At 38.1% G+C, this 27,861-nt stretch overlaps 2 protein-coding genes across 2 annotated transcripts in view; one reads left to right on the top strand and one right to left on the bottom strand.

Moving 5' to 3' along the window:
* Nucleotides 1-6,396, top strand: part of LOC139736492 (uncharacterized) — a 6,997-nt gene extending 601 nt beyond the window's left edge. Inside the window, exons 2-5 of the mRNA XM_071647242.1 lie at nucleotides 1,854-1,940; nucleotides 2,925-3,031; nucleotides 4,403-4,498; nucleotides 5,324-6,396. Coding sequence (XP_071503343.1) covers nucleotides 1,854-1,940; nucleotides 2,925-3,031; nucleotides 4,403-4,498; nucleotides 5,324-5,498 — 465 coding nt within the window. The 3' untranslated portion in view covers nucleotides 5,499-6,396. The remainder of the gene's footprint in view (nucleotides 1-1,853; nucleotides 1,941-2,924; nucleotides 3,032-4,402; nucleotides 4,499-5,323) is intronic.
* Nucleotides 6,397-19,180: 12,784 nt separating this feature from the next.
* LOC139736490 (protein FMC1 homolog) lies at nucleotides 19,181-26,116 on the bottom strand. The gene is made up of 3 exons (XM_071647241.1): nucleotides 26,007-26,116; nucleotides 23,085-23,237; nucleotides 19,181-19,366 (listed from the first exon to the last, which is right to left on the bottom strand). The coding sequence occupies exons 1-3, from the start codon at nucleotides 26,088-26,090 to the stop codon at nucleotides 19,268-19,270; spliced, it is 336 nt and encodes a 111-aa protein (XP_071503342.1). The 5' UTR covers nucleotides 26,091-26,116; the 3' UTR covers nucleotides 19,181-19,267.
* Between the last annotated feature and the right edge of the window lie 1,745 nt (nucleotides 26,117-27,861).

Raw genomic sequence — 27,861 nt, 5'->3', positions numbered from 1 at the left:
CAGTCATCAATAACGATGGTATGATATGATAATGTTTCAATTTCGTGCAAATAAGCACTGTTGTGTTGTGAAAGGGGAATGAAACCCCCAAAGACCTGGATTGAGTGAATGCAGCATTCAGCCAGCAATATTTCGTAGAACACTTAAAAGCCATCGAAAAGTTATGACTATTATGAGACTACTATTAATATTATTTATCACTGTACACAACATGGTACAGATTCTGCAAATTTCATTGAAGATCTACAATTGTACATGTATATGCATTTATGCCTTTTCTTTGGAAGTAAATACATAGTTGAGTGACCCGCCGCACCTTGTCATATGCATGTTTAAATCACATTTCGTCACTGAAATTCTATGAAACCCCACTCACATACAGGAAAAAATGCTGAAGATTCCAATAGAACCACAAGTTCACTGATTGATACTGGAAATTTGCAGCTATCACCGTGATGCTCCCATAGACAAAGCATGTGAAAGACACATGCGGGTGACCTTGATGATACTTATACAGTCAGATCTATAAATTTCATATCTTCACGAAAAATTGTTCGGTTTTCACCACAGTTTGCTTGGTTGTGGTAACCCTGCCAAGTTTCAAGTGTACTGAACACAGTCCCGGGCATACAGTAGTTGTAGTTTTTTGTTCAGTACACTTGTAACAGTTTTAAGCAGGGTGACGGTATTAAGACCCCTGACAAGGTGTGGGCACCTCACTACACATTTATTCACCATAAAATATGCAATAGTTACTCATTCTACACTGTACATACAGGTAGTATTTGCAAGGCTCGCCGTAAATTAATTATCAAAGCAGCAATGCCCAACAATTTCTTATCGCAGTCTTTATCCTGACTATACAAGTATGCCATTTACATAAAGGATAGTCCATTTCCATGAGGTATCTTTGCATTTGATGAAATCAGTTATACATGTACATTATGTTCAACTAGATATGTTTATAATGTGCCATCTGTAAGACTTTAGTTACAACATTGTACATTTGTATATGACATTGTACCTGAGTAACTTTTATTTCTTTTGTGCAGTATGCTTATCAAACTTTACTGCAGCTACACACATAGTATTTTTGATTGAGCGCACTGAAGTGAAATTTTCTTCCAGTTTCTCACTTTATTTTCCAACTTAGAGGAAGTGAAAATCGCCTGCAGGGCCAGTAGTATTTGCTGTTACCTTTCAAATTATAACTCTGTGATGCATGGAATTGTATATGTTGTACAATGTACTTTGTTAAATGAAGGTGAGAATATGACCAACAAAAACCTGAAAACAACATTTTCATTTTCAGCAAATCCATTTTTCATGAATGTGTCAATGAACCTTTAATGTACAAAATGTGTACTAAGATGAAACAGTAGCCAAACCTCAAGTTCCTCAGTTAGCTTTGTTTTGATGATCATTTAACACTAAATGCAAGTTGTACTTGGTAAGAGCCTGTTTTGGATCTGTGATAGAGGGAGAGAGAGAGAAAAAAAGAAAGAAAGTATGAGACCAGCTCACATCCTGTATGGCAGCTTCACTAATAGCTATTAGTATGTGGTAGCCATGATGGATTCTGTTTTGCTCGAATCTTGTTCTTTGGTCCAAGTTTGTGTGGTGTTAATTTGAAGAATAAAGAAGTGAGACATTATCCATCTTTGAAGAAGAATTTGAAATAGAAAAATTAAACTGAAAGCATGTTCATTTTGTTTATTTCATCAACTTATAATTTCAGGGAACATTTTGATTGATGCAGTATTTTATGTAAACTATTTTGTTTGTCCGACATGCACTTATACACCATGCTTTTGAGATTCAGTATGGCATCACTTTTTCTTGTTGATTTGCAGACAGAGACAGTTGTGCAAGTATCAGAAATGATTACGGCAACAGACAGCTCGGGATTTAAATCTACCATGTACAAAGTTGTTATCGAGGTAAAGTTCCTTTTCTTTGTTTTTGTGTGCGAGCAGCATTAAATAAAATTGCAGTAACAGAAGTATATGAAACAAATAGTGATTGAATATGACTGCAGTCATCATGTCTTGAACCCAACTTACAATGTACATGGATGTATACAGTGAATGATTGTCTTTTTGAAGCAGAGATACACAATGCAAATTATTTTCTTAGAAAGGACAAAAACTGATGTGTACGTTGTACAGTCCATATCGCCAGAATCCCCTCGTATGTATTTCCTGTAGTTAATGTCTTTAACAGAACCTAAGCAACCGCCAACACACAAGTTGGCTTCTGTTTGTTGAACATCATTACATCCGTGGGAAATTTGTAATCAGTGATTGTACTGTAGAAAATGAAAAGTGTTTTCAAGTCAAAGTGATAAAAAATCAAAATAAAGAATTAGTTGCATGATTTCATGTGCTATTTCAGCGGTTATGTTGCCCTTTCAGTGCCCTAAAATCATGGATAAGAAATGACCCGGTAGGATATCCTTTTTGTATGTACACTGTAAAACAAAGACAAACTCATAAAATGTGTTCATGTGCATGTTTATTCATTATCAGTGGCCAACCTAATGAAAAGAAAACAAGATGGCAATGACAAGGGCAAAGATTGGATTTCAACAAATTCTATGTTTTTTAGATAGTGCAGTTTAGAAGCATATATTTACAGATGATCTACAAAGTAAATGACATAGCTTGGTATTAGGTGCTGCTTACCCAAAATATTCTTATCCCATATTTTTCGCTTTTTGATACTGAAGTGTTGCCGGTGCATGTAGACATTTCTAAGTTGTATTTACTATTAACAACATGCAAGTGCCTGCCTGCACACTCACATGATTTGCAATGTTTTGAGGCCATGGTATTGTGTATGGCTCACATCAGTCCTATATCGCTGACGTTTTCTCTCATTTTTGAGAACGGTTGCTCTTTCTCTACCTGATTTTTGTCTCACAGTCTACCAGTATCTCCTTCCACCTCCCATCGTCGTGTGTCTGGAGGACGTACTCTGACTTCGTCTGGTTGAGGAGACGTCTCGTCAGCAGTTGCTCGCTCATCAGGAGGTATGTTGCCACCGTCGTTGGCCAATGCTGGCCAGCTCATTAAAAGCAGCAACCTTTGGGAAGGAAACTATGATTCACAGGATATGTAACCCTGGGTTCCTGTGTCCAATGTCGTAGTCTTCCTGTACATGTTTTCTCAAATTCTTGCTACAGCGGGGCTTGTGATGGTGTTTGAAGTCAGGAAAGCCTAAGTGTGTAAAATTAAGCTTAAAGACGTAAACCACTTTCCGGTCTAGAGAAGTGAAGATATTTCACACCGATCTCTGTATCTAGTGTCCCGAGTCACCCAAAGCCGCTTCCATGGAGGTGAAATGTGCTGTGTGCTTTCATTGTTACTGTAAATTCAATGACGTGTTATATCAACCTTACAAGCTGTCATTAAAAGTCGCATTTACTGTAAACTCCCCCTTCTGCTTTTACATCTTCTCATGATAGTTTGCAAAATTCAGATTGCTATAATAATATGAAGTACATTTTTGGTCTGTGACAGAGAAAGGCAAAGAAAGATTAGAGACAAATCGGTGGGATGGCTTGCTATTTGTACTATCTTGAACAAATTTTAGGAGTCTTATAGGTATAGAACTTTGTCATACAATGAACATATCGTCGCTGGGGTGACAAAACCTCGTATCTCAAAAATGTCAAATGTTCAGGAGAGCGAAAAAACATGGCGGCCAAAGCACTAGTTTATAGTGAATGGGAAAGCCTTCTCTTTGACATGTCATGGTGGCTTCATTTTTGGAGTAAGACAGTTGGGATTTGGCCAGGACATCACTTGACCCATTATTTGACCATTAAGCTAAAAAAAATTTTTTTGACATTTTTGAGATACGAGGTCTTGTCACCCCAGCGACGATATATACATTCTTTGCAGAACACACCAACATTTTCTCTGTTAATTTGTGTTGATTATTAATCAAACAAGTTATCTTTACCCAAGCTGTGGTCAGCTGTTTGTTGCTCTGTACAGATAAGATACTGGATTTATGGGTGTTAATTGCTAATGAGGGTGTGTTTGTGTGTGTTTGTTTTGTTGGTGGGGGGGGGGGGGATGGGAGGGTCTCACAAACCATGCCAAAGTTGTGCTTATCATGACCCTACAATCATTAATACACTACCATATGCATAAATTCCCACACACATTTTTTATAGATACCCTCATTAGGCTGGTATAGCTGCGTGTATGTGTCTACACAGCTGACGTTCAGTATTCAACTTACAAATTGATATTTTCATCTACCATGTACAGTTTTACATTGTTTGAATATCTTAACGCATGATCTCTGTTGTGTTTTTGTCCAGAAAGTTAAGGACCTGAGAACTATGCATTTCACTGTATTTTGAGATGTTATTTTCTCATTTCATTTGCAGAAAAATACCAGATCTTCCATCAAGAAATCTTCTTAACCTCTTTGACAAGGACTTTGCTGAAACGAGAAGAGCTGGTCTTCAGGAATTCTTAGAAAAGTGAGTAATTAAACTCAAGTTGTAATATGTCTTAAAGCTGTTGCATTGAGAATATTATTGTGTGATAATGTTAAAGTACAAATTTGTAGTATTGGATGTTCTGTTGGACATCTCTTGTCTTCATGTTTATCTGGAGCTCAAAGGGTTTTTATGCATATTGAACTAACCTTTTTCAGCCTCTTTATGCCAAATTGCTCTTAAATTTGAACAGGGCTAATTACAGACTTGGTAATGGGTTTCATGTGAAAGTGTTAGAATTAATTGAGAGAACCTTGAAGTATCGTTTCTAAATATATTTTTATGTTAAATGACATTTCTTATGCTGAGCAAAATGTCTGTAGGAATTGATTGCAACCAGTTCTCTTTCTTCCCCCCCCCCTCTCTTTTTTCATGAAAACAGATGTTCTGTTAGACTGATATGACATTTTGTTCAAGTAATCTTAGTTCTTCTTTTTTTTTAAAATTAAATTTAGATTTCTGTCACCCTTTTGTGTGTATGTTCTGGTATAATGTTTGCGCTCTACCAGTTACTACTGCCATGAAAGCCTTATGAGCTGTAGTGGTGAATAAAACAGTTGTGTGATGATACATAGTCTTCACTCAAGACTGCTATTCTAAAAGTTTAATAAACGATCAGATAACCAGACATTAAAGAGAAGCGGTCAGCGACTAAAGTGCTTAGCCAGTATTGGTTTTATCAATGTATCTCACATACGAATTGTTGTAAAACAGTTTTTTAGAGAGGGGATGTAGAATATGAATTACAATCTAACAGTGGTGGTAAAAAAATAAATTGATCCATCTCTCGTTTGTCTTTCCACGCAGAGTTGTTGCTGAGCGGTCATTCCTATCGGATGCAGCGGTCCACCTCTTCCTACAGTCCACACTCCATGTGGAGGAAATCCAGGCATGGCTGGACAGAAAGGTGGACGATCCGGTATCGGAACTGGTCCAGAGGGGCAAGGAGCTTGTCACCAATGGCAATGTTACATCGCTATGAGAGATCATCGAGGTTGGAGGAGGAACCGTTGCAGTATTTTTGCGGCTACAAGAAAGACAAGCTAGTAGCCTTGATCGTTGTTTTATTTCGGGTTTTGTAAAAAAATATGCGTCATCAATTTGATTAGTGACTGGCAGGTATCTGAAGTCTATGTGTGTTCTGATGTCACGAGCTTGAATTTTTGATGAAGTGGGGACCGTCAGGATATGTTAATCATCCTATCCCACATCCTTTGTATGCTTACGAAGTGCAGGACTGGTGTTTTGTTTTGTTTTTCTACAAGGTTGCTGTAAAGTGAAATGCGTCGTTGAGCTTTGTCAGGAGAGGACTTTCTCTTGCGTCTTTGCTTTGATGAAATATTTCATGCCAGGAAGTGGAGGCATGCACTCTGGTGCAAGTCAAAAGGAATGTGGATCCATGCCCGTTATCACTCTTTGGAAGTGAATATCAAAGCTCAAAGCCAACTACCCATCTTCTTAAGTACATCTTGTAGCTTCTTCTGTAGGTCATTTTTTTGCCACATACATGTACATCCATTCAGATACTGTACACGCCGTTATTTTCGCGAGGGTTTAATTTTCGCGCATTTCGCGAATTGCAGTTGGATCGCGAATTTAACAACACGCGAAATTATCTCCATGCACTTTGTTGATAGAGCATTAACGTAAGCGTCGGCGTCAACTCGCGAAAACGACACCTCGCGAAAATGTCTATGACCTCGTCATTCGCGAAAATAACGGCGTATACAGTAACTGGAGGATGAGTTAGTGACATGTTTTATCTATGATGGGAGTACCAGTGAAAATGGAAGGGTGTTTTTGTAACCATTATGTATATACTATAATGATACATTAAGTATTTTATCATGTGCTGTAGGAAGTATTCATTATTGAGTACATCAAAGCAGTTTTACATGTAAGTCTCACATTCTTGAAAGGCATAGTAGAGGTTGCTTCTCTTTTTGTACAGATATTCAAACAATGTACCAGTGGTGTGATGGAAAAGTTTCTGTGCAAGGCCCTGGACCAACTGTCAATGTCAGAGTGAAGTGTGTGCAAATATTTCTCGAGTGCAAACTATTGTGCGTGGTTATGATAGAGACATCAGTGTTTGCTCTATGCTTGGGAAGTTCTTGTCTTTTTGTAGGTACTGTAGGAGACTTCGTGCTCATCACGTGCAATGATTTAGCTAGATTTTACAGAGGGAACTTTGGATCACTTTTATAGAGTGCTCAATCTGTTATGGGGAGTTTTTCTTTGTACTTTAAGGATCCGTACCCTGACTTTCCTCCGACATTCACCATTATTCTCTTTGCTTCTCACGTGCCGAATAATACATTGGATTTGAGTGGTGTTGAGATTACACCAAAATCTTTACTAATGTTACATCTCTCATCAGTTGCTTTTGTATTGTTGTTGTAAAGGGAGTGATGTTGTTATCAGAGCCTATGACTGATTTATTAGCATGTCAAATTTAGAGCCTATAATGACTGATTTATTACCATGTCAAATTTTCAGTCATTTTTTTTCCTTTCTGTTTCTAGGTCCTTGTTCATGACATATTTTTTTTTTTTTCAACGCTCAATGTCAGTAAATATGCATGCTAGCATGCGTAGAGACTTCACCTTGGCTGCTTTTGATTTAAGATCTCTGGCTTTGAGGCCATTTTCTGAATGTCTCCCATTCTCCTGCTTAAGATGTATTTTCTCCAGCTTAAAAATCTAGCCGGCTTCTGCCAAACTCTAGTTTTGTCTTATTACAGCTGTATGTTGAAAAAATAAGGCTAAGATAATACCAAAGAGCATCTGTAACCCTAGAACCCTGGACTCGGGCTGCAAGGGGCATTATTACACTTGTGATGTGTGGCTATTGTGCACATTTTTGTGCGTTCTAAATGTGCGGGGGGGGGGGGGGGGATATCATGTGTGAGAGATCTATGCTTGAGGTTTGAGTCTCTGCATGTATATGAATATTTCGCCAGTTTGAGACAAGAATTGTAAAACACCGGTGTATATGAGAGACTGATTTGGTATCAGTGTAGCAATATGTACATGTATGTTTATGTGACTTACATGCAAAGTGCAATAAGTGGTTTGTTGTGATAACCATTGTCACTACTGGACCTAATTTTAGCTCTTTGGGAAGTGTTTAATGGTTGTGGGTGTGGTTGACTTGTTGTTTTAATGCCCTTGTATGCAAAATATCCAGATATATCACTTCAATACAGTGGTATACGATGACACTTGATGAACAATGGCTAGAATGTGAAATTCTTATGAAGCTTTAAAATTTTATCATGATAACGTATGGCAAAAGCTGGTACCAGGTAGATATTATACATTGTAAAAGCATTTCACTTCTTACCTTCAAATAAGAAGGCAGATTGCCTTTGAGCATGAGTCATGAATGTGATTTAAGTTTGTGAAATTCTCTTCTTCCACCTTTTCACAATCGATACAGTGTATAACAAGTTTGATAGAAACTCTAAGCAATAGCAAAACATGCAATTTGAACGTGTGTGGATTTGTAGCTATTGAGAAGGGTTTTATTGTTATGGCCTGAAGAAATTTGTGAGTTCTTATATCATGGACTAAAATATCTCTTGTATTTTTCTCTTATTTATTTATTTATTTATTTATTTTTATTTTTATTTATTTATTTATTTATATTTTTATTTATTTATTTATTTATTTATTTTTTTTTTTTGGGGGGGGGGCAGTTTTGACTAAAAAAGTTATTTACATTGTAAAAGAATATATTGTAATTCATATTCACCCAAAACCTTGGGGGGATTATTAGAGAATTGGATGTAATGTCAGTCACTGTTATTGTTGATTTTCAAGAAACCTACCCAAATATAATGCAGTTGACTCAAGATTGTGTGGAATTTTTGTACATGATCTCTGTTTTTTTTTTCAGAATCCACACTCTTTCCTTTCTTGAATATGGTAGTAGTTGAGAAGCTGGAACACTTTTAGAACATGCCTCTGGTAAGAAATAGCCAACATCGAAAGCATTCAAGTACAGCATACTTTGAGACTTGTCACATGGTTTCAAAATGGCTAGAGTGTAGAAGGTGATTGAACTCACTTTCTCTGTCTGTATTAAGCAGGTCAAGATCCAACTCTGGGAAAATTTCGCAGTGTAGAAACTTGTACTTTGTAGTGTTGTCTAGATTACTGAGAGAAACTGAAAGTCCTGCTGGAAAGGGGAATTAGTGGATGATATTGTTTGTCCTCCCACATGCGTGAAGAGAACAATTCAGTCCATGTACCCTTTGGTTCAACCAACATTTGGCTCCGATCCAGAACAGGATTTTAAAGGAAACTGCCGTCAAAATAGGCCTGCACCTCGCGGTCTGGAAAAGGAACAGGCTCGCAGTAGCTTTTTAATTGCGCCATCATTTTAAAGGTAGGATCACTGTGCCATTCTATTCACTATAATAACATGAAACTGGGTGCAGGAATTTTGTGTCTTTGTCCCAAGGTAACTCTCAAGTTTAAGTGTCACAGAGTATAAAAAGGTAAGAAAGTGAAGAGCAATTCAGGGAAAACTGTCATTTCCTCACTGTCAAATATATGTACACAACGTGTAGGTTGGGTTCAGACATTTCACTGAATTCCAACAGCAAAGGCAATTTTGGGGCAGAGTTTGTGGAATTTGTAGAATAAACAAAATGATAAAAGTTTCATCAAGGTTGAAAATGAGATGTGATACTGTTTTTATGGAAGGTAAAAGTTCATTTCTGTATTGGTCATAGCCTTACATCCACATTTAGCTGAAGTGAATTAACTCACGACATTCGTACATGTATGTGTTTGTGCTCAAAATGAATGTGAATTCATGTTTGCAGTGGATGATTTATCATATTTGACTCTTTAAACAAAAATGTGACAGCTTGTAGTCTGATATATCTGGGTTAGGTCAAAAGGGCTACATCACAACTTTTTGATCTTTTCAGCACCTTCACTTTGAATTGAATCCACCTACAAGTTTATTAAATCAATAAATATTTAAAGCTCACATGCAGTTGAAGCGGGACAACTACTTAAGGTCATCTCTGCAAGTTATGCCGGTATCTGTTCGCACATGACAAAGTATTATCCCTTGTTTGCTGAATAGCTGTCATTGTTTGAAAAATAATCTTCTCTGTAGGAAGGGGGTCGCTCTGTGGTACAAGGCTCTGACTTCCACTGTCATACAGCAACCAGTTCACAGTGCAAAGTCTGTTCATATTACTGTCAGTATTCCAATCCAACAGGTCACATTTTGTAAAATAGGGTCAAATGAGATCACATCTGCTGGATAAAGAGCAATAACATCTGTGCCACTGGACTGAAAATATTTTGAATCAAGTCGTAGATGTGATTAGACATGTACACTGCATCAGCCATCGAACTGAAGGTTGATACAATTTTTGTTTTTTTGTTGCATGTAATTTGAACTTATATTTGGCATTGATCGTCCCGATAAATGCAGGTCTTGTTCAAATAGGACCTTTGTCCTTAGTGGTTAGATTTATTACATTGAGTGAGAAGATTCACAAGGTTTAAAGAATTTTTATCTTGGTGCGCAAAGTTCCTCACATCACATGACGGAACCACCTGGTTGTCCTGTGTTTACTGGACTTTGGTCCCAACTTGTGAACTGCAGAGCAGTTATTTCAAACAAAGGTGGGTTGCGAGTATGACCTATTTAGCCTGCGGTCATTGTTTAATAACAATGATTATAAACATTCAACTCTCAATGTGAATTATAGCATATAAACAGGAGAAGTTTTTTTTTTTTTTAATGTGTGCAGGAGGTTTCATGTATTTTAATTTCTAAGTAGCCACACAAGTACTTGTGTTTGTGTTTGTTTTAATGTACAATGTACTTGGAATATTGTGTGGTGTGGGACAATAATGCTCGAAATTTTGTGCAAAATTTATAGCCTATGACATGCAATTTTGCAAATGAATTTGAATTATTAAAAAAATCAGGAAATGGCTCATATCCCTTGAAGATTATGATGTAATGCACTTGCGCAATGCCGACCTTCAGTGCATGTCGTCTCTGTTGTTTATTAAGAAGTGATGAAAATCTCATGTATAGTATAGTTAGTCTTTAATACTGTAGTTAAGATTCTCTTTAAATCTTCTTCGTGAACCTTTTTTCTTCTCAAATATGTTTACACACTGTATCTTGGCATTCCTGTGAAATTGTCACAGTGTGTAATGAGAAGTGTACAGTAACTTTCTTTTATTTCAGTACACTGTACCGTTCTTCCTGCATGTTTTATCTACACTTTAATTGTATTTATCTTTTAATTTTTTTTTTTCTGAACTGTTGTTTTGCTCATGGTGCCAACTTTGTGGAATTTGAGACTGGGGGAATTCTCTCCTTGGAAAGCTTTGCATTCCAAACTCTCACATGTGTAATTATGTTTAGTTTACTTCCTGTATCATTGTTAGTTCAAATGGTGCTTCCTGTTTGTTTGAATTTGTCAATTTTAAATTGATAGACAATTCATGAGAATAGATAAATACAATGTAGTTGTGCAAATTGTATTTTTTAATGTTTATATCACAGCAATACAGAAAATATGAATCCCACTTGACCCGATGGACAAGGGTCATGTACTCTGAGCAGATGTTTCTTGACCAGTTAGTGACCATTCATATCACTTGCTCGACAGTGAGTTTTAGTCGCCTCATGGACAATGGGCACATTGGTCAGCATCCTGTGCATATACTGTGTATATACAAGTAGGCCTACTGTAAAACTGATTTTTTCTTTTTTAATTTTCTTTTTTTTTTGCTTGTTATTTGCAACATTTTCTTACAACTTGGATTTCAAGGCAGGTATGGTAGGGGTAGAACTGCTCTGCTATTTTTAGAATTACCTCTTCATGTTGGCTATAGTCCTATAGCATGAGTGAACTTGCAGCCGTAATGTGGACCAGCTTTTTTTACTTGTGTGAAAATATCCACTTTGCAGTATGTACAGTGTATTGATGTGATGTAGCTCTCTTTGTATATGATTTGACTGCCCAGGCTGTTGAATCTTTCAGCTCTGTTGTCTTGAGAATTCTATTGCTTTCATACAGGGTAGCATTAACCATGGCTACGATAGGTTTAATGATTCACGCCAACAGAGTTTTAATCAATTGTAAAATGGTTATGTGGATCCTAATCAAGTGATTGGCTGAGAGCAATCATGTGACCACTCTTCAATTTTGCCTAACATGCACAGCGGCCATAATTTTTCACCACTGACCGCATACTAATGACCGATACTAACGATTGCTCAGAGATACGCGCGTGACTGTGGCTTGCCGTAGTCATGCTCAATGATGTCACAATTCCACACTTTAGCAATGCGCCCTCCGTTACAAATGCACGCTCAATCACCTTTTTTAATACCGTTAACAAGTTCGTATTCAGTGCAGTGTGTTTGGAACATTTCTTTTCGGCTTTTTCTAAAGCAAGTACAAGTAGAAATTGTAGCTGACTGGTATTTACCCATAAAGTTCAATGAATGATAGTGTATAGAAACATTCTATAAAGCAAATAATACACAGCTACTGTAAGTCTAAGCCTATCCCCCATTGCTAGCCTTGCTTGGACAAAACCCACTTGGCTGACCTCATTGTGGGGAAAACCAGTAACAAAGGGAAGCGCAGCACACAGGAATTTCCTTCCTTGCTCTTAAAATGAATCTTGAGTAAACAGTAGGACTAGATTCATGGATATACCTCTCAAATTGCACAGTAGTGTTCCCTATCAGCCTTTTCTGTAAAAAGGAGCATTAGGCCTTCATTCCAAATGTGCATAAATGACAGTAAAATATTCTATCAATGTTTTTAGAGAAATGAATGTGCAGATACAAAGTAGTGTTTGTTTGTATTATGTTATATTTCTGTTGCCAATGATGCAGAAAGTGAACATATATTCTATGCAGCATTATGTCACAAAAGAGAAAGTGTACAAGTGCACAGCCATACATGTATGTGGGATAGTACAGTTAAGTCCATGTGTATGTTACTGGGTATGTCACTGTGGTATGTATTGATCTTTTTATGCCTCCGCCACGAAGTGGTGCCAGAGGCATTATGTTTTCGGGTTGTCCGTCCGTCCGTACGTCCGTCCGTCCGTCCGTACGTCCGTCCGTCCGCTTTCGTTTACGCGATAACTTGAGTAATATTTACTGGAATTTTACCAAACTTGGTCCAAGTATGAAGTATGATGGGGCAATTATTTGATTAGATTTTGGGTGAAATCGGCTAAAGGTCAAAGGTCAAGGTCAAGGTCAAATCATGAAATTGTATCTGTTTACACGATAACTCAAGACTGGATAGAGCAAATTTCACCAAACTTTATTGGAGGATGATGTATGATGAGTCAATTACTTAATTAGGTTTTTCAGTGAAATCGGACAGAGGTCAAAGGTCAAAGATCAAGGTCAAATCCTAAGATTTATCTGTTTATGTGATAACTCAAAACTGGATGAAGCAGCTTTCACCAAACTTGGTCCAAGGATGATGTATGATGGGACAATTAGTTGAGTCGATTTTAGTGACATTGGCAAGAGGTCAAAGGTCAGAAGGTCAAGGTCAAATGCTACAAATGTTGCAATTTCCCCCATATCTCTGCAATGCCCAAAAGTATTTTCTTGAAACTTAGTGTAGACATGTACTCCTGCACAAAGATTCTCCAGAGAGAGTTTCATGTCATTAGGTCAAAGGTCAAAAGGTCAAAGATTAGGTGAAAATGTTGCAATATCACTTTTCTCGCAAATGGTTCAATGTATCTTCGTGGAACTTGGTACATACGCATGTACTGACTGGCAGGGATTATCTAGGGAATTTAGTGGTCATGGGTCAATAGTCAGGGGTCAAAGGTCAAGGTCAACTCCTCAAAATTTTACTATTTCCCTCATATACTAGTACAGTAGACCTCGCCTAAGTCGACATCGCATAAGTCGACAACTCGCTTAAGTCGACACAATAAAAAAGTCCCGATTTTTGCCTTTGTTATTCCTTGAAAATTTCCTCGTCTTAGTCGACATTTATAAGTCGACAACTCGCGTAAGTCGACCTGATTTTTCAGTGCCAACTGAGCTGAAATACGTGTTAATTCCCTCGTCTAAGTCGACATAATTTTTCGCTCAAAATCTTATCGCCATTCTCTGAAAAAGAATTGTTTTCCCGCTCCGATTCGCTGCGTTTCTACTCGGTAATTCGCTATAGTGTACGGCGCGGTAGCGTTCGCGCCATGCGTCCATTGTCTTGTATGCCAGAATATAGAAAGGACATACACTCATTTACACTGGAGCATTACATGTAGTACCAAAGACAGTTCACTTTACCCCTTTTCTCCCTCTCGTTTTTCTCAAATAACACAAATTTTGTACACTTACATGTCCCAGTAGTTATTCAATATCCGAACATGAAATAGTTGTAAATCCGAATATTCTAACGTTGATTATTCCGAAGCGGTATTAAAACCAGGGCCCTTTCTAAAAAGATTTATTACAATGCAACCAATAATGCAACTAAAAAAAATCAAATGCAGGTGCATCAAATCACACGCAACTTTTGCATTTAAACGCCAGTGCGTTGCTGAAAAGACTTGCGGTTTTTGTACGAAACTGTAAACTGCGTTTTAATACATCTCTTTGCATCTACGGAAGTGCGTTATTGTTGAAAAGACTTGCATTACTTTTTCAATGTCGTAAGCAAAATTAGAAATTAAACGCAACTCTGAAAATCAAATGCAAGTCCATCAAATCACATGGAACGCTGAAAAGACTTGCGTTTGATAATCACACGAAACTAGAAAATTGTAGGAAACTTAAACTCAACTTGCGTTTAAACGCAACACTAAAAATCAAATGCAAGTCCATCAAATCGCACGGAACGCTGAAAGACTTGCGTTTGATAATCATACGAAAGTAGAAAAGTGTAGGGAACTTTTTTTGACTCAATTGCGTTTAAACGCAACTCTAAAACTCAAATGCAAGTCCATCATATCACACGTAACGCTGTGTTTAAACGCAAGTGCGTTGCAGAGAAGACTTGCGGTTTTTGTACGAAACTATAAGAAACTGTGTTTAAACGCATCTACGGAAGTGTGTTATTGTTTAAAAGACTTGCCTTATTTTCTATTTTGTAAACAAAATTACAAATCAAATGCAACTCTGAAAATCAAATGCAAGTCCATCAAATCACACACGGAACGCTGAAAAGACTTGCGTTTGATAATCATACGGACCTAGAAAATTGTAGGAAACTTAAACTCAATTGCGTTTAAACGCAACTCTAAAAATCAAATGGAAATCCATCAAATCACACGGAACGTTGAAAGACTTGCGTTTGATAATCACACGATACTAGAAAATTGTAGGGAAGTTTTTTTAACTCAATTGCGTTTAAACGCAACTCTAAAAATCAAATGCAAGTCCATCAAATCACGTATACAACGCTGTATTTAAACGTAACAGCGTTGCAGAGAATACTTGCGGTTTTTGTACGAAACTATAAGAAATAAATTGCGTTTAAACGCATCTCTAAACATCTACGGAAGTGTGTTATTGTTTGAAAGACTTATCGTAAGCAAAATTAAAAATACAGATAAAACGCAATTCTGAAAATCAAATACAAGTCCATCAAATCACACGGAACGCTGAAAAGACTTGCGTTTGATAATCACACAAAACTAGAAAATTGTATGAAATTTAAACTCAATTGGGCTTAAACGCAACTCTAAAAAATCAAATGCAAGTCCGTCAAATCACAAGCAACGCTGTAATTAAAACACAAGAGCGTTGCAGAAAAGACTTGCGGTTCTTGTCCGAAACTAGAAACTGCGTTTAAACGCATAAAAATGTACGGAAGTGCGTTATTGTTGAAAAGTCTCGCATTATTTCTTATTTCGTAACGGAAATTTCGCCATGACCGAACTTAGTCTGCATTTGCAGGGGAAAGACATCGCAACATTTACACGTTTCAAACTACCGAAAAGCATGCTGCTTCACAAAATGTCAATGAAAAAAATGATAACGAATTATTGTTAAAGCTCGCTATGCCGAAGTTTTAAATCTCAATACAAAGTTAAATTAGTCCGACAATGGTAAGAGGTTTGTTTTTTACGAAGGTTATAGTAGCCCGAAAGATGTCGTTTTCGGATGAACAAACTTTTCTTCTTCTTTTTATTTCAGACGGGCCCGCGTCGTACAGAGCGGTAATGTTGCGAATCGGAGCGCGAGAACAATTCCTTTTCAGAGTATGGCAATACAAATTTAAGCAGAACAAAAAAATATGGCGACTTAGGGAAGGAAAATCACACATATTTCAACTCAGTCGGCACTGAAAAATAATCCCGACAGAATCATGCGAAATCACACCCATATCTTCCCAGCAACGCATTTGAATTTAAATCGCAAAGTTTAATGCAATTTTGGGGAATTTGCCTTCGATATTTCAAATCAAGTTTAAAACGTTAAGTGTCTAGAAACGGGCCTAGGTTTCCGATCCCGCTCTCTCAAAATCTCTCTAGAGATATGGGAATTGTGCGTTGTCGTTACTAACCCGCGCAAGATTTATGCATGAACTAAAACATTATTGTTGCTCATGGCAGTAGGCATGTTTTGACAGCAAAAGGAGTAAGATATGGGTAGCGATCCGCATCGTGATCCAAATCTTTCTGTACAGGGGAAATTAATTTTCATTTATAAGTCGACAAAATGTCGACTTACGCGTAAGTCGACATTCGCGTAAGTCGACGTGTTTTGCTCAGTCCCGATTATGTCGACTTACGCGAGGTTGACTGTATATGCAATGCTTGCATTATTAGTTTCAAAACTTAATACATGCATTACCTAATGGAGATTCTCTTGGAAATTTCCAGCCAGAAGGTCAAAGGTCAAAGGTTAAGGGTCAAAGGCCAGGTTTCAATGTCCCCCCCCCCCTCCAAAAAAATTTAAAAAAAGATCCATTTTGTGCCATCATTACACTCTTTCTTCATACCTTGGAAATTACTCAATGCATAAACTTATAAAAAGGTCTCTCAGAATTCAAGTAAAAATGCTCAATTCCCCAAATATATGTGTACCTGCATTCTTTAATAGAAAATTAAAGCAAACCCAGTTCAAGACATTTCTGACAAACCTGTCATTTCAATATTTTGCCAGTTATGTGAAACTGTCGTGGATCACACATTGTGAAGACATTGTACTATACGCCTATTGAGGGAATCATGCAATATGGCGGAGGCATCAGTCGCCATAGCGACATTTCTAGTTTTAATATGCATGCCACGTGCATAATTAAGCACTACCAGTCACTGATAGACTTAAATTGTAGCATCTGCTGAAACATGTGTAGTGTTGGCACTCTTCTACTTCTGTTATTGTAAAGCTTGTAAATATGTACATGTAATTTTAAGCTAAAGGCATGGCAATAATGCTTTCTGTACACAGAAATTAAAATATTCATATTTAATTGTACTTCGGCTCTGAAATGTTGTGTCTGTGTGTTTTGATCCCAGATAGGAAGTCTTTGTTGTTATGCTTCTGTGTGTGTGTGTGTGTGTGTGTGTGTGTGTGTGTGTGTGTGTGTGTGTATGTATGTGTGCACGTATGCGACTGTGTGTGGTTGTACCAGTGTGTGTTTCATGATTTGTTTGACAGGAAGTGTGACATTTTGTGATCTCATGGCTACAAGACACATTGTGCACCAGACAAAAGGGTTTCCACCAGCAAGTAATGACTCTCCTCTCCACATGATCATCCCACCCTTCCTGGCACACTGACCGCACATTGGCTGCACACTGGCCATAATGTACACTGGCTGCACACTGGCCATACACTGGCCACACACTTAACGCACACTGGTCACACACTGGTCACACTAGAAAGAGATTTCACTTCAGTACTGAGGTCCTAAGAGTAAACGTGACCAAATCTCACGTATAAATGAGGGTTGAGTGAAAGCATGGTAGAACACATAGGTGAAAGTTTGTGGAAAATTGATCCAAATTCATTTGAAAGTTATGAACTTTTAAAGGTTTGCTGACAGCATTACTGGATAAGAAGACTACAGTTTGTGATGTCATTTTGGACAATAAAAAGGAAATAGAGGGAGAATTCCACAAAATTTCATATTTCATAAAAAAGTACATATTCCATCACCTTGTTACTGATATACTTGTATGGGTAATATAATTCCCCCTGCTTTCTGAAAGAGGTAAATCAAGTGCTCTTTCATTAACGCTAGAAAAGTGAAAATATGTTGAATTTTCTTTACATTTCGTACGTATTGTCCATAATGATGACATGAAGTGTAGTAGTCTCCTTATCAAGCAATGATGCCATGAAAACTTTAATAATCCAAAGCTTTTGAAGCACTTGTCCGATTTTCCTCAAACTTTTACTGACATGTTTTACTACTGTTACTGCTTAATTTTACTCAATTAACATTTATATTCGGGCTTTGGTTAAATTCTGTACTACATTTCAGACAGTCTCTCATTACACAGGAAAAGACAGCTCTAAGCATGTTTTTTTATGAGAAAGACATTGCCATCTACACACAGAATTCACAGAAATTAAGATGCCTTTATGAAAAATATATCCAGGCTACACACCTTCAAACAAGCAAACAACAAAATCTTCAACATAATTATTTAACACATGACAAACATCGTCAGAAGATCAAAGATGTGTAGAATATAACTTCCTTGGAAGTAAATGGACCACATTTATTTACAAGAGTTCAAAGGTCAATCAGTCAGTTCATCAACCAAGACAGAATGAGGACAACAACCTCGCTTCATTCTCCCTCTCCTTGGATAGCAGACTGCCTTTACACTTTCTTCAGCTGTCTCCAAGACCTTCACTGTGGGGCGGCCGTTGTCTGCAAATTCTTTTTTTTTCTTGTCTACAATCACATCCCATTTACTGGGTGAGCAATAAGTCGCTTGTTCCTTTCCCTGTTTTTCCCCGGCTTATCCCGCTGCTGATCCAGACATTCCCATGGCTCGTCAAATGTCTCTCTTAAAGGAGAACTCCACTCTTCACTCAAGTCAACTTTAATGCAGAGAGTAAAGTCCAACAAATGCACAGAACAGTGGTTTTCCACTGTGCATTGTATTTCAAGAAACAAGTGCACAAAACACATGTGCATGAAAGTTATGCATTTGCAACAAGTCACATGTTTTCACAAAACGCTGTTTTTGCTTGCAGTTTTATGGGTACCCAAGCCGATTAGACAAGGCATTGATTTTAATGCCTTTACTACTCTCTGCATGGTTGGCTTATAAAAAGCCATTTCCAGTTGTCAACAGGTAATGTACCAGCTACAAATCTCCCTGTAAAAACAAAAACAAAAACAAAAAACAAACAAGCACATGCTTCATTTCTTTTGCTATAGGTACTTTAAATTTTGATGGAAATACAATGTGATTTAATTTATATCCCGATGAATTTCAATAAAAGAGATATTTAGGGAAGACTTGTATCCAAGCCATTGGAGACAAAAAGAATTAAATTTTCCACTTCATGTGACTATCACCATTACCACTGTTTTGAAAAAGCCTAACGTTCTCATCTCATTTTACTGAAACTTTCATTGTTCTGTTCATTTCGTTCTACTTTCCTTATCACTGTAAACTTTGAAACTCAAAGTGGTGTTGTCCTTTTGACATGCTTGGTGTCAGACAGAAAAGGCTGACGAATCCGGGGCTTGATACCACAGACCCACAGTGCTGTTGTGTTGATTTTGCACAGAGTCTATTCGCCAGCTGGCGGAGGTTTGGGTAACTCCAGCCCGACCAGTCGTGCGCTCTCCTCTACAGTTCTCTCGCCTCTTCCATATTCTGCCTGCAGAGCCTGAGAGACAGAAAATAGAAATTGTGCGTCAAGTCGGATATCAAGATGGAAATCAAGACAGAAATCAAATGCTCAATTAGCAGTCACATACGAGTCATAAATGCCATTATGGCAGCTATTGCTGTTCTTGAAAGTTTTCCAAAGTGATAGAGGCTCGTTATTGGTCGATACCTTGAAAATGAGGTCGCGTTAATGCAGCATGGTTGGGACACCACAGATATCCCTTGAAAGGTTTCCTGTCGTCTGATTGCATAATGACATCATGACTATCATAACAACTGAGAGTGGAAATGCAAGTGTTTAGCCTGACCACTGTTAGAATTCTCAGCAATAGGGGAATTTATGGTACAACGGCATTGAAATACATGTACCCTGTTTTGGGTCACACTCTTGACTGACATTAGAAAGTGCATGGCAGATACCTCTGCACACTATTCAAACAATAAACGAAAGAGTCATCTCCAAAGTTTCTTTTTTTTTAAAAACTCTACCAGTCCTTCACAAGTGTTTATCTTATTTTATTTATTTATTTATTTTTGGTAAGGTAAAAGCTTGCTCTCGGCTCAGTGTTGAAAATCCTGCTTTATTGTCACATAGCCTTCCTCTCTTTGGCATAAGGGATGCAGGCATGAAGGTTTACAGGAATTGCCTTTTTATCCATATCCTGCATGATTTATTGATTAATTCTCCATGCTGTGCACAAAGAGCAGTGACAGGTCATCCATATACTGAAGCCCATTGAAAGTTTTGATGGAAGACAAATCCTGATATTCGTCTGTTGGTTTACCTGTTGTTGTTGCTTTGTTAAGGGGCGGTTCCTGCCATATTCCTTTGGTCATTGTTAATGGTATATTCTTTACTCATGTTTGGTTGGTCTTGTGCAAATTGGCATATTCAATGTTAATGTTATTCCACTGAAAAGAAATACACTTTCTTTGTATGAAATATGAAGGTATCATTTCAAAATCTTGGGCAGTTCCTACAATATTTCTTTTGCCAAGTGCTACTAATGGCACATCCTTTCACCATGTTTTGGCTTTCTACTGCAAATATTGCTAATCACACTGCAATGCAAGTGAGCTTATTTCATCATGATGTTACTCATGAGAAAAAAAGAAAGAAAGCCATTTCCTTGCAAGTCATATGCTGGTGTCATTTTTTGTTTACTTAATCCTTCTTTCTCTCTTTTTGATACCACAAACAGCCGTTTCCTAGAACAAGCAGAACTGACCATCCGGTGAGGGAGTGTTTCCGCTGAAATCACCACTGGTTAAAAATAAAGAATCCTGCACATGCTATGTGAATGAGAGCGCAATACAATGGCCTACACTTTTACTATCGGTCTTCTTACTCAAGCATCACATGCACTGTTGAAGGTGAGAACATGTGACCTGGACATCACAGTATTCATAATTACCAAGTAATCTGTTTCTATTGTCTTGTATCATGAATGAGGTGATTGCGCAATTAACGGGGGAGAGTATCAAATGAAAGCCTGACATTTTCACATATCAGTTTCCAAAGACAGACAAGATGTTAAAAGCACTGCAATTTTGTTTCTTTTTTTTTAATCTCTGAGTTTAAGCTCAGTTTCTGTCAGGCATAAAATGGTTTTGTTGACCCGACCCGCTGAAGACTAGTCAAAAGTATACTCAGGCTGGTGTCTATCAAAAATGTGCGTTATGGCAAAATCAGCCTGTCCTTAAAGGGGAAATCCAGTCAAAATATAAGTTAGTCTGATAGGGAATCTTGAGTAAAATATTAAGAGTTCAACGGTAAAATTTTGATCGAAATCTGATGAAAAATAAGGATGTTATGACATTTTGAAGTTTCACTAATTTTTGTGGAAGTTCTTCAATGGTCAATATGAATATATATGCAAATGGAAAAGTGAGCATGCCATCCCCTCACGACTCGCCATATAGTTTGTACATAAAATTTTGAAATTTAAAGTTTTTCATTCAAACGCAATTATGCCTGAAGCTCAAAGCCTGATATATCTTACTGATCACTTTTCTGAAGTTATTCAACCAGGAATAACATCATGTTTCAGACTTCAATGACAGAAACATTGAATTTTCTTCATTTTTTCTTACAAGATCAATGGAAAATGTGAGGTTATGATATGGTCAGCTTACTCATTTGCATATTCATAACCACTGTACAAGAACTCTTTTGCAGAAATTAACAAAATTTCAAAATTTCATAACTTCCTTTCTTATTTTTCATCCAATTTCAGTCAAATTTTTACCATTGAACTCGTAAGATTTTACTCTTTTTTTTTCTTTTCTTTTTTTCAACCAGACTAACTTATTTTTGAACTGGATTTCCCCTTTAACAGGTTAACATTGTGTGCCAACATGATGTCACCAGGATCTGTCAATGATGGAGACTGAACTACTGTACTATAAAAGTGGATATTTTTGTGTGACTAATTATTCACGCTTAGCCAGGTGAGAAGAGTTTCGCGCGCTTTTAATTCTGTGGAATCAAGACATGAAATACTGGAACATATAGCAAGCAAAATATGTGTGTGTTTTTATATTTGCGCTAGTTTCTGGTTGCACGAAATGCACAAAAATTTTCGTTTTTACAGTATTGCCCTCCTTTGAAGTCATGTGTGGCACCTATGGGAAGTTACAATGTAGGTGCTTAACTACAGGTGGTGTTGGGCATTTTGAACAAATAGGTGCACCAGTAATTAGGACTGGCACTATCTCACAGCAGAAAAAGACCTCCCCTGCTGCAGCTTGCTCTCTTTCATTACAGGTACATGTATACTGGCAAGGCTCCCTCACGGGCCGTGGAACATTTCTCAAAGTGGAGGGGCAGTGGGCCCGTGGTGGGGCAAGGATCAATGGTACCCTCCCAACTGTCCACGTCACTGATGTCACTAAACTCAGCCACAGTCATCATCCGTCCATCCATGTATCCATGCATTTGTTTTATGCATTCCCTCATTCATCCATTCACTCACTTTTCATGTATCAGATAATTCCTTCACTCACTCGTTCATTCATTCATCTATCTGTCTATCTTTACCCAGTTATCTCAAATCACTGAAGCTGAAAACATGAAGTAACACAATCAGTCCACTACTGTACATTGTTGCTGTTTTCTGTATTTTTTTTTCAATTTTCCCTTTCATGGAACTGTCATCCATCATGCAAAGGTCCATCATTCATTGTAATGAGTAATACTAACTGGAGGAGGTTCTAAACATGTGATTTCACTTCTCTAGAAATTGCACAATGCATTATACTTACATGGATGTAGCAAAAATGAAGATTTTTTTTCTTGTTAACAAGAATAGAGGTTTCAATATCGTTACTTACACACATAAATTACCTCCTACACATTAACTATCACCAGCAAAAACTACACTTTTGAGTGTGCAATCAATAAACCTATATAACATGCTTCACAAAATCCATGATGAATTATCTGTCCATAGTGTGGTTCAAGATGAAACAAACCTACAATGTACAATTATATTAAACAAAAATTATGGTATGTACAGTCAACTTTTTGTTTCAATTTGTTGACATACAAAACACTGTATAGACCTTCAGGGTGAACAGTTTACTTGATCATGCTTGTGACATATCATATGGCATTAATTTATATGTGGGCACTTTAGCATAGTGGCTCTCTGTGTTACATCTTGGTACTTAGCAATGGTGTACAAGGACCAGTGCTGGGTCACTTGAGGTCTTACCTCATATTCCCTTGTACTCCTGAGCAGGCAGTGGTAGGTCTGTGCCTTGTGCAACATGTCGTTGTGTGCTCTGCAAACCTGCTCCTGGGTCACCTGGTTCTCGCGGTACTGCTCCATGAGGTACTGGAAGGCTAACATGTTTCTTGGTGATGTCTGATACCATGGTCCACCATGGAGACAAAGAGAGAAAGGGGGGTGGGGGAGGGAGAGGGGAGGGAGAAAGGGGAATGATGGAAGGAAAGTGAAAGAGAGAGAATGAGATGGAAAGAAAAGAAAAGGGGAAATAGAAAGAAAGGCGAGAGGAGAGAGGGGAGATGAAGAGAGAAGAGAGCAGGAGTGAGAGAGAGGAGAGATGGAGGAAAAAGAAAAAGAGAAATGGAAAGAAAGAAGAGGGGATGGATAGAAAAGAGAAAGAGAAAGGGGAGAAGAAAAAAAGGAAGAGAGAGAGATGAGTTAGAGAAAGGAAAAAAGAGAAAAGAAAAGAAAGAAGGGAATGAGAAGAGAAATGGAAAGAAAGGGAAAGAAAAGGGGAAAGAGGACAGATCAGGCATAGGCAGAATGAAGGAATAAAAAAAGGTAATTCAAATCTTACCATTTCTAATTTCATCCTTGATACTAGTAACAACAGTCTCAAGACCACCATCTAAAAGCAGACTGCCAAGCTAAGGAAGACTTTCATGCAAGGGCCAATGATACATCGCTCTATGTTACATCAATTGCATCAAATTGATGCCACATTACAGAGCATCAACCTAGCAAAAGATTGCACATAAATGTACCTGCATCAACCATGCACTTTGGAGGCACTTGTACCTCATTGGCCATACAAAGAAAAGTAAGTCTTTTTTGCTGAGTTTGTGTGATTTTCCAAATTATAGAATTCCAAATACAATGTACAGTCTCTTTTCTGGCAACATGAAAGAACGCATCTCTTTTAACAAGCAGCATAAAAAAACCCTATACCCCTTAAGCCTTACTCTTTACATATTGATGGTAAGAATCAGGCATTTCAGCCAAATCACATGCTCATACTGATGTTATAGCTCACGTACAGAAAAAGATGAATTCATATTTAATCAAAGCAACACAACAACAACAAAAAAATCCTGCACTCTGGAGGCCAAGAAATTTTGATTTGCAGCACCCTCTAAGCTCTATTATAACCATTGCACTCTTGCCATTTCTAGTAGGAGACTGCCCAAGCACTCCATGTTCGGTCATGGCCATCCCAATGTTAACATGTACAGGTAAGCCTAAATGATGATGATTAGTTTGGCTGGTTCAGCAGGCAATCGTGAGCGATGTTTATGTGACATGATGCCATGGAGTCTCACACAAGATGTTGATTTATCACAAGATTTTATTCACAAAATTTGAGCCTCATTAGCTGATTTTCTTTGTTGTCCACTCGATACAAATGTGTACAGTGAATCTGGGCATAAATTGTGATTCGAGGTGCATGGACAAGATGTGAAAGACAGCGATTATTCCATTACGAAAATCGTGTCCTGAATTTTAATGCGATTTTTAAATAGTTTTTTACACTGTGATAAAAGATAACTTTTTGTTGAGGGATTAATTTGAAGTCTTTTTTTTCTCAAAATTGGAGTGAATAATTTACATAATTTTGCAAAATTCATAATTTTCAGGACTTTGTGAATAACTAGTATTACAGTATGTTTGCCTTTTTAAGCAGAAATTTCATCTTCTGAGACACTGAGTGTGGAATTCGGGTGCACATCATGAGACCAATACCCACGAGTCATACAGCCCATGAGTAACAGAGCTCACGAGTCATACAGCCCACGAGTCACAGAGCTCACGAGTCATACAACCAATGAGTCTGACACTAAGTTATCAAGGCCCATGAGACTGACACATTATCAAGCCTTGTGTTGTATCTGTTGAACTCGTGGGCTGTTTTTACCTAGTGAGAGGGTCAAACTCATGGGCTTTACAGAGACTCCAACCCCAAGCACCTTCTGATCTGGAGATTCTCCCACCTGAAACACCTAGCGAACGGGAGACTCCAAGTTGATGTGCGCGAAGTTCCTTGTGGCCGGGGTCTAGCTCTAGGGTTCCAGATTTTATCTCATGCTATCTAAGGCTTATTTTTCAACATACGATGACACTAAGTAAGAAATAATTTCAGGCGGGAGAAATTAAATCTCAAGCGGGAGAACAGGAGATTTTGCAAAAATGGGCTGTCGGCGGGAGATCTCCCGTCGAAAGCGGGAGAGTTGGAGTCTCTGGCTTTAAGTTTATTTGCCTAGTGTCGAACTCATGGGCTGTATGACTTGTGAGCTGTATGGATGACTCATAAGACATTATGGACCTCTTTTCAATGTCGAACTCATGCATGGATGGGCAGGCTGTATGACTCGTGGGTGTCTGTCTTGTTGTGGGATGAACCCTGGAATTCAGGGCAATTAACAAAAATAAAACAAAAATAAAAATGAATTTAAGCGTCCGGACCGGTGATACGATCCACTCTCCCTACCTATATCACCATATCATCACTAATCTAATCAGTAAATTTTATCATCCTGATCAGTGAATATCATCTAAGACATCTAGCATCCCCGACTTTGGAGATAACGTCCAAAAAAAAAAAAATAAATAAATAAATAAATGAAAGACTCCTCCGGACAGACGGATCTTTCTGTCTAGCATTTCCGGCGCTTTAGTATTTTAGTTATTTACAGAAGGTTTTACAGTCATCAATATAAATATTCAATTTCAGCACTCAACAGTAATTTACTGCACAAATTTATAGACGTGGGACTACAGGTCTACAGGTATACAGACTAATAAAACGGTATTGACTAGAAAGAACTCTAGATCTATTGATATTGGGTTACGCGTACGTTAGCTACCATTTACTGGCTATACGCTAAAAAAGTGTATTAATTGTACAGTTACCTTTGGCCTAATGTATCGCAGTTCTCTTGTAATTCCCCTCAATGCCGTTAGAGCATCTTTCTTCAAGATATTCGACGAAGCCATTCTTCATCTTCATCAGCCACAATTTCCATTCGTTTACATGCGTATCATGGTATCGGAAGGCGACGTTACGCAATCGCCTTCTTGTACATGCACAACACGTAAAAATAGTGCAGAGTCAATACACCCCTGGAGCTGTCCCCTCTAGCTCTGTAGCGAAAGGAAGTCCAAGTATCCTGTATCAAATCTCGGTAAGAAAAAGAAAAAGAAAAAAGCTAGATTCTAACTGAATTTTTTGGTGTGCTTGTTGAGTGGTCAGTACATGTAAGTCGCGGGTGTCAGAGACAGAGGATTGTTTGTTTGAAGCTAGCCAGGAACTAGGACTCAGGAGCCTATACAACTTTACCAGTTATAAAACACATCACACACATCACACGCACTGCACTGGCCACTGTCAAAGTCGTGCTAATCCCGTGTATGAGAATTTATGTAAGTTTACGTTTACGTCTACGTCGGTACTCAGCAAAGTCCAATTCTGGATATGATGCTAAGGATGAAACTTGAGTATGTGATGCCGGTGGACGGTTGTGCAAATATTATACATGGTGCGAGTAAAAAAAAAGCTCCAGTGTGGAGCTAACATGCGGATGTGTGAGTCCTGAAGATGCCCAATGATGTGGCGGTGAGGGCATCTGCAGGGAGTGCATTCCATAGCCTTACTGCTGTTGGCATGAAGGAGTACCTATATACATCTTTAGTGGAGTGAGTTGTGAGAGGTTGATATTTGGAAGGATGGTAATTCCGCAATCTGATGTCGGTCATTGGTTTCAGATAGGTGTCCTTGTTGATGGCTATGACTCTGAGATTGTTAGTGATTTTGTACATCATTATCTTGATGGCAGCTTCCCTCCTGGATTGTAGTGTGGCCCAATGCATTTTCTGCAGCATAGCTGTTACACTCTCTGTGCGTTGGTATGCATTCTGCACAAACCTGGGAAATTGGCGTCCTATTTCACCTTAACTTTGTCATTGGGAGATTCATCGGTAGGGTATGCACTTTGACATACCGATAATGGCGGTATGCATGTACTGTCTGGCGAGTCATGCTAGCTGCGCTTTGAAGCCCGAGTCTGTTAGTAATAGTAGCACAGTGAATCGTAGACAGAAAGATCCGTCTGTGCGGAGGAGTCTTTTGTTTTTATTGACATTTATTATCACTCTCCTCAGGGGATCCGTGATGCCAGACGTAGTCGCCGCGGAACATATCCCCGACGAGCAGAGACAGATTGATCTTTCGGTCAAAGTGAATCGATGGTAATCTGTAGCTAGCTTCCTATTGAAAAAATTTGATTTCAAAATTTAAGTTTAAATTTACTGTAGAGCTAGAAACATGACAAAGAACTGCAGTGATGGTGGCAGTGATATATTAGTAATGATATTAGTATTTACGGGTATTTATTTTGATGCATTTTGATGCAATGAAATGATAGATTCTGTCATTCTTTGTTTTCTTTGAAAACTTCACAACTGCAAAATCTTCTAAGAATCTGTATCCCGTGGTATTAACATCCTTGTCATACGTACCGGTAGTGCACCTTAATTAGTCCTTTAGGTATCCACAATCCAGCCTGCCACAATCATAATAGACTACAGGCTTATTATTTATGAAAATATGTCTTGAATTGGTAATCCCGGCAGCAGCCCGTAGAAAGCTAAAATGGCAATTGGTCAAATCATGCAGATAGTAGGGGCACACTTTTCAAACTGCTTCTGCTGTAGATCCTCTTCAGTCTCAGTGGTATGAGATAGACTTCAAGAAAGTGCATTCCATAGC

Source organism: Diadema antillarum, unplaced genomic scaffold (assembly GCF_040938485.1).
Source record: "Diadema antillarum isolate AM-2024a unplaced genomic scaffold, OU_Dant_1.0 seq00000649_RagTag, whole genome shotgun sequence".
NCBI classification, from domain to species: Eukaryota; Metazoa; Echinodermata; class Echinoidea; order Diadematoida; family Diadematidae; genus Diadema; species Diadema antillarum.
The sequence above is the reverse complement of the archived record's forward strand: the minus strand, read 5'-3'. Positions and strand labels throughout refer to the sequence as shown.

Excerpts from the sequence above, each read along its gene's own strand:
- LOC139736490 (XM_071647241.1), bottom strand. The coding sequence starts at position 26,090 with ATGGCTTCGTCGAATATCTTGAAGAAAGATGCTCTAACGGCATTGAGG. Across the intron at positions 23,238-26,006 it reads TGCGATACATTAGGCCAAAG|ACATCACCAAGAAACATGTT; the intron begins GTAACTGTACAA and ends CCATGGTATCAG. Across the intron at positions 19,367-23,084 it reads GGAGTACAAGGGAATATGAG|GCTCTGCAGGCAGAATATGG; the intron begins GTAAGACCTCAA and ends TCTGTCTCTCAG.